At 38.9% G+C, this 7,690-nt stretch overlaps 1 protein-coding gene across 5 annotated transcripts in view; it reads right to left on the bottom strand.

The window, feature by feature from the left end:
- The window catches only part of diaph2 (diaphanous-related formin 2), a 411,623-nt gene that overhangs the window by 279,489 nt on the left and 124,444 nt on the right, over nt 1-7,690 (bottom strand). For all 5 annotated transcript variants that reach the window (XM_032527793.1, XM_032527796.1, XM_032527797.1 and 2 more), the window contains exons 11-12: nt 4,792-4,900; nt 915-1,025 (exon numbers count right to left, since the gene is read on the bottom strand). In XM_032527793.1, coding sequence (XP_032383684.1) covers nt 915-1,025; nt 4,792-4,900 — 220 coding nt within the window. The remainder of the gene's footprint in view (nt 1-914; nt 1,026-4,791; nt 4,901-7,690) is intronic.

The raw sequence follows: 7,690 nt of genomic DNA, 5'->3' as shown, positions 1-7,690 counted from the left end.
GGGGTGAAGGGCCAAATACATGTGTCAAGGACTATAAGAACAAAACAAATTGTGCTCCTTTTTTCAGTGGAGTTCACTTTTTCTTTGCCAACAGCTACGCTGGCTCCTGAGCATAACTCATAATTAGATGAACGGGTGTCACTTTGAATGTCGGCGTTAAAAGCGGTGAACGTGGCATTCATAAATGGCTGTACACTGAGACTCTCTCATATCAGGGGGCAGAATTGAAGATAATTAAAGTAATGACAGTAATAATCAACAGGAGCAGCTGGGATGACTTATTAACAACTGGCTCTGTGACACATTTTACCCCACTTGCTACAAATGAGAGCTTGAGTGATGAGTTGGAGCTCGTTTGCCTTCGCCTCATGTGAAGATGTGTAGGCTTGCCGATAATGATGCCAGGGCGACCTGTGTGATGAGGTGCTGGCACTGCATCACACTTGTCACAAGCTACTACTACTAGATATACCACAACTACCACTGTTAATGAATAATAATACACCCTGTTCCTATTCATTTAGTTTGTGTAAAGTCACATCTGGATTATTTGTTTTGAAAGCCTGATTGTTTAATCTGAGCACAATTACCTAAATATCACATGCATTTTCAAGCTATCGCATAACTGAAAATGCTGTTTGGTCATGTGTTAACTAGAGTCTAAATTCTGTTGTTTTCAATGTTGTACTCTTAAACAGCATTAAAGCTGTAATATACAAGTTATGTGGTTCTAACTTTGTTGCTAAAGCTATACAATGTTGCGTTAATGACCAGAATTTTGACTGAACTGACTGAATTCATTGATTGTATTTATTGATTAACACAGGAAAAAGTAATTATTCGGGTGAGGACTTCTTTTTTATGCATGTGAATAATCCAACCATCTGCTGTGAGATAGTTTGATAATGACTTACAGGTAGGATCTTCTTGAGGCCACATCTTAAGAACTCATTGCGGAGATGTATCCGGAAGTCCAGGTCATCGGGGGAAGTGACCAGGGCATTGATCAGCTGCATGCAAGCAACCTGGGGAGTAGACAGACAAAATGGCACATATTGGACACAAAAAAAGATATTCCTTGCAAAACACATCAATTTAAAAATGTATTTATGATCACAATGATGAGGGGACAAAAAGGTAGCGAGAGAGAGAGAGAGAAAATGAGAGAGAGAGAGAGAGAGAGAAAATGAGACCAGAAAAAGAGAGATACACCAGAAGAGAGACGGTAAAAAGTACCAGCCTTGGTGTCTATTGACTAGATGTGCATTATAAATGGATTTATTGGTAAGGAAAAAGCCAATAAATCCATTGTGTGTGTGTGTGTGTGTTTCTCTGCGTGTTTTGGGAAATAGCTGATGAATTATAATAAGCAATAAGGTGTTTCAAGGGAGCAAGTCATGGATAAGTTTTTCTTGGAAAGACGATCAATAGCGGGCAGAAGGATTCCCACGGACAATGTGAAAGATTGTGAAACCTTGACCTTGACCTGAACTATTGGCTTGTGTGTGTTATTAATAAGAGCCACAACAATGCTGATTCTGTGTGGTTTCCTGGGTCAGTTTTATTATTTTTCTGGGTTACATTTAACACTCAAACATACAAATCAGTCATCTGTATGTACTAGTGCAGTGCCTGTTGAAAATGTGCCTGTTTGGAACGGGCGCTTAGTTGGCCTGTGGTGTTGCTGCTTGTAGAATTCATCAAAACCCAATTGTACCCCAAAATGAGTTACAGAAGGACCCCAAACCACTTAATATGCAACTCCACAGTATAGCCCAATACTGACGTTCATCACCCCTGAGAACCGGACCACGTCTGTGTGTGTGTGCGCAGAGAGACACTGTTGCCATATGATCATTAACAAATTTAACATTTTCAGCAGTGGTGTTTTCCAGGGTGAGTCTGATGAAACACACACACACACACACACACACACACACACACACACACACACACACACACACACACACACACACACACACACACACACACACACACACACACACACACACACACACACACACACACACACGTTTTGCTTTGCCCACTAACCATATTTCCACAAATTCAATAAACAACATAAGTTAAGTTTTATTGAATAAGAACTACAAATGTTTCAGCTTTTTGAATTTTTGTTTGATAAAAGGCAGAACAAAAGCTATCAGAAATGAATAGCAAGTTGTTGATGCATTACATAAATACAGAACAGTTAGACTGCATATTCCCTTGGGAAAGCACAAGCTTGCTGCAGTAAAATTTGCACCATCTTTGACTCTGTTGCACCAGTGCTAGGCACCAGAAACATGGCAGACTTCTGCATGGTCCACTAAAGCTTGTGAGCATCTAAGCAATATATGTGCATTCAAATCTGACATTTTACTGTACCCACCAGAGGCCAGACACATAAAAGAAACTCCACCAAATCTTCACAGAATTTATGTGAGTGAAGTAAGTCATGAAAAATTCTTTCTCTTCTTGCATCAAGCACCTCAAACATACCTCAGTCATGTACTGTGGAGTGGAAAGCAGTTGTGTTGGGGGTTGAAGGAGGGAGGGTGAGGGTGTGGGTGTGGGTGTGTGTGTGTGTGTGTGTGTGTGTGTGTGTGTGTGTGTGTGCGTGTGGGGTGGGGGGTTGTTATATGTGATAGGTTTAGAGAGCTGCAGTGGTGCCATAGGGAGGTTCCAAAACATTGTAATTAAAAGTGGCACTTTTTTCACTGTTTTAAAGTTGAAATGCTGAGTTTCTCTCGTGCTCAGCAGACAAGCATAGCCTGAACTACGGCAAAAAAACATTTCAATCACATTAGCTAAGTCTACTTCTATAGCCCATCACAGGTTTTGGATAAAAAGTCTATTAATTTCCTTGAACCCCCTGCATCAGCAAAGCATTTTAATTTACTTTACAATTAAGAGAGCTTCATTTCATTAACGGCAAAATTTAAAGGAAAAACAACAGCCTCCTAATAAAAGAATATCTACTTTCACTTCCACCACCCGCCTCATCAGTTTCCTTCATGACTTTTCCTTCATGACTTCACAATCCCTGCAGTTAAAAAAGTAATTCCTTAACTAATTCCCTGCTTTTGGTTTCACAACACATGTTTTAAGTGGTGTTAGTATTGCTGTTTTTTCTGCTGCTGAAGAAATCCAATGAAAACAAAGAGAGGTATGGTGCTTTAGTTGCCCTTTCACACTGAGTCCTTTGAGACACATCTTGACAGCAGCATTGGAAAAAACAGGGGGAAGTATTTGTAAGATGTGAGGGAAAAAATGAGCACATAGTGACAAGAGAAGAAAATGTGTGTGAGAGAAAAAAAGGGGAAGACTAAACTCAACATCTCTGCTTTTTTCTAATATAATTCTTCTGCTGTTCAGTAGAGGTGCTTAATGAAGCAGGTGTTTTTTGTATTTTTTTTTTAAAGCAGTGCAGTTAAAGCTCTGGGTGCATTTCAAAAGCCTAGTGATGACATCCCATAATTTGCAAGAAGTGCAGAGGGGTTGACAAGTGGACCAAAAAACATTAAGAGAAACAACTGAGGCTGAAGTACAATGGGCCCCAGAGTAGACCACTGTCAATTTCAGTCTTGCCTGGCATCAAATGTGCTCTTCATGACAAAACAGAATTTGTGTGAATGACCCTGGACTGTGCAGGGTTTCTGTTTACTGTGTATGGCTGTATTAGTTACTTGCTTATATTTAAAGGTGCTCTAAGCAATGTCACGCGTTTTTTAGGCAACATTTTTGTCACATACAACAAACATTTCCTCACTATTTGCGAGCTGCCCACTGTAAACTATAGACTATAGACAGCCCAGGGTCTACAAATGAAAACATACTGCGCCAACCTGCACCACCAAACATAACAGACAGCTTTCCAGCCTTTACACCACAAGAAGGAGTTGGTTGAGCCTGTCACTCACCTATGTAAGTCGACTGCAGATGTGAGTTGTGTATGCTCAGATGTAAACGGTTTAAGGCATAACGTGTCATACTGAAATTTGTGAAATCCATGAAATAATAAACTCTTCTCATTACAAACAATACCAGAAGATGGGAACCATTTCAAAACATTTTAGCTATCTATGATAGTTTGATTGCTAACGTTAACTCAAAACACCATTCAACTGACAGCCTTTGTTGCGTTTGATTGCTAGCTTGTAGCCAGCAGTGAACAAACTTTGTTAAGTAGGTCTATTTTTACTGTATTGACATTACAGAAATCTCTCGTTAGCATCTTGTATGTAACTCACATCTTTACTCGTTGCAAAGTGACGCATGCACGACTCAAATCTGCACTCAACATACATCGGTGAGTGTCAGAGCCATCACCGCAGCAGTGGTAGCACGTAGGCTAATTCCACAATGCACGTTCATGACTCAACCAACTCCTTCTTGTACTCTATAGACTGGAACAGTGTTTATGTTTGGTGATGCAGGTTTGTAGACCCCGTGCTGTCTACACAGACCACTTTTTTTTTTTTTTTACAATGTGTTCAGGGACAAGCAGCTAACAGATAGTAAGGAGATGTTTGCTGTATGTGACAAAAAATGTTGTGGCCTAAAAAAACTTGTGACATGAATCAGTGTGTATGACTATTTGAGGCATGCTTGATTGTATACTGCATTACAGAATAATGCAGTGCTATAGAGTAACTGATTATTGTATTGGCTGTTAAAACATAAGGGTCAATTTTGTTCTTTAAAATGACTAATCTAACTAAAAGGCAGCATTGAATAAATGATGAATATCAGACAGTGATTTTAACTGCTTTTTGATGTGTGATTGCTAACCTGGAGCTGCTGGGCTTCGTGGTTCTCCAGACCTTCCACAATTGGAGCAAATCTCTCTTTATTGTTCCTCTCTGCAGCAATTGTCATGGCAGCTAGAATTTTATCCAGGCTGGAAGAAAACAGGGAGCAGGCACAACACAGTAGTCAACAAACACTTTTATCACCTCTCTGACAGGACATTTACTCACAATTGTTAGCTCAAACACCATGTATCTTTATCTCCCCTTGTGTGTTGGTGTGGACATTTACTCGGCCAGTCTTTGGTCACCCTGGCGAATGTGACTGCTTTCCATTTCTTTGAATGCAATCCAGACTAGTATTGGCTGTAGCATTCAATGTTGACCTTATCATGCGCGTTACTAAGGTGCTGCTAGACAAAAACAGGGTAACAGGCTTCATTGCAAATATTTTTTGTTGTCTGTTGTTGTATTTGTCTGGGTGAGAAAGGGTGAAAATAATAGCAGGGACTGCCAAACTAATGTGCTAATAAAGTTATTGAGAAGGTAAACAAATTGGAGTACTTGCAAGGGCTCAAGGCATCTCAGTTAAATAGAGCACTGGACAATTTCAGCCTCTAAAGAGTGAATGAAAAAAACAACTTTCTGTGCTATACAAGACACACACATACACACATACACATACACACACAGAGATACCACAAATAAAGTAGAGCACTTTGGTAAACAGTGATTTACAATATGAGTTCATACTAATTGGCAAATATATTATAAGGGAAATGTGTCCCTGAAAGGACAAATCTTAAGAGCTTAATAAATAAATAAATAAATAAATAAATAAATAAAATAAATGCCATATGGGTTTGCTGTCACCATTTTTATTACCTTATTTTAATCTTATCTTATTTGAACTTTTAGGATGACAAAATACTAGCAGTTGCTTTGTAAGGGAGATCTATGTCTGACCAAAAAGGACTGTATGTGTGGAGAAAGCTTGACACAGAGATAAATGGGACGGCCATGCTCTGTGATAGAGGTTACAAAGTCAGAGACAAGCATGGGGAGCTGCATACTGAGTAGCTTTAAAGCCAGTTCAGTCAACGCTTCAAAACAGGCGAGATAGATCTGCTTAACTTGTCGTGTTCCCTTTTGATGCTGTCAGCTGAAGTGGGTGTTGAACATGAGCCAGAGTCACAACACTGGTTGGCAGAGAAGTTTCTGAGCAAGAAAGTGAAGCCTCAGCTCCTTTGGCTGTCATTTCTACAGGATACATACATTTTAATGCAAGGCTATGATCATGGCAAAGATGTCCATATTAACTTCAACCTATTCTTGAATACTTTGAAAACGGAGAGAGAGATTTAGTATCTGCATGCATGTAAATGTTGTTGTGTGTGTTGCTATGCAAAAAGCATGTCTGTGTTATGGTGGTGACTTTAATATACAATTATGAATTAAATATTATATCATTGAAAAAGTTGGTTTTCATTTCAAAACATTCTTTTAGGTTTGCATATATTAAACACCTGTGTTTAGCGGATATACATTTTTTAGTAAATAAATCCGTTTACAAAAAAAAGGCATCTGTGAATCATCTGAAATTAAACATTATTTGAGTTAAATAAATGCTAATTTAGTGTTAATATTCCTCTCCTTGATATACTGTAACTTAAAAACCATTTTGGAAACCATGCAGTCACAGTAACACAATCATACTGTAAAGGCCTATTTGGATGGTCAGAGATGTGAGACACACTGCTGAACCCAGCTTCTCCAACAACATTTGTAGGTTTGTTTATTTCCATCACTGCATACAGACTGACAATAAAGTGCCACTGTTATTTTAATCTGGCCTTGTGGAAAACAATAAAAACGCCCCTATATCCAATTAATAAACTGTCAGCCAGGTTGAGGGTCCGGTGAGTAGTTCAACACATTAAACAGACTAAACTGTATGATCTGACCATGTGACCAAACTAATGTCTATCCTGTCTGAGGTCATCTGTAAATGCAGTATATTCTCACAGTGGGTAAACATATGTGCATGCAGTGCAGTCTCTGTCTGTGTATATGCCACACAGTGGGGGAAGATTGAAGCAGTAGTGATATTTCAGTGTTTACAAGAAGCAACAGACTCCTTCAATCAGCTAAACATTACAGCCAGAGATGGACTATATCTCTTTCATCGTTTTATATATATTTATCATTTCTTTTTCTGTCAACAGTCAGGATTTTAAATTGGTGTTGTGCTGTTTCCATATCAGCTGTGATTTACTGAGAAATATAGGGAAATTTGTCCCTTGCTGAACTTTGAATACTGAAAACTTGTTTGCAACTTTAAATGGAGGAGGTTAGTGGCGGTGATGGCGCAGTGGATATGACACATGCCTTTGGTGTGTGAGATCTGGGTTCAATTCCCACTATGATACATCAACCAATGTGTCCCTGAGCAAGACATTTAACACATTATTGCTCCAGAGGCATGCAACCTCTGACATATATAGCAATTGTAAGCTCTGTTGGATGAAAGTGTCAGCTAAATGACATGTGATAATAATAATAACATACTCTTAGGTAAGTGGGAAAATAGCTATGCATATTGTTTTATTTGCAATCGTTTTGAAATATGTGACACTCATGTGTTATTATGGAACCCACGCAATTTCTAGGCAAGACCCGCCCTTCACTAGCATTCACACACTTCTATTGGCCAAGTGTCCATTTTTTGGGGGGCAGCAGTGGAATGTCAATTGCAAATATTTTCAAAAGTCTGCAACTGAAGCTCCCAATTTTGTAATGTGAATTGTGACAAAATATGTATGTTACTTAAAATTCTTGGCATATAATTTACATTTTGAGTGGATGGGCATATGATAGGCTATATAGAGATGTCCGTTAAATAGTATGCAAGACATGAGAAGGTGTGTGTGTGTGTGTGTGTG

The sequence above is a fragment of the Etheostoma spectabile genome, chromosome 10 (assembly GCF_008692095.1).
Source record: "Etheostoma spectabile isolate EspeVRDwgs_2016 chromosome 10, UIUC_Espe_1.0, whole genome shotgun sequence".
NCBI classification, from domain to species: Eukaryota; Metazoa; Chordata; class Actinopteri; order Perciformes; family Percidae; genus Etheostoma; species Etheostoma spectabile.
Note: the sequence above shows the minus strand (reverse complement) of the source record. Positions and strands in the feature narration are given on the sequence as shown.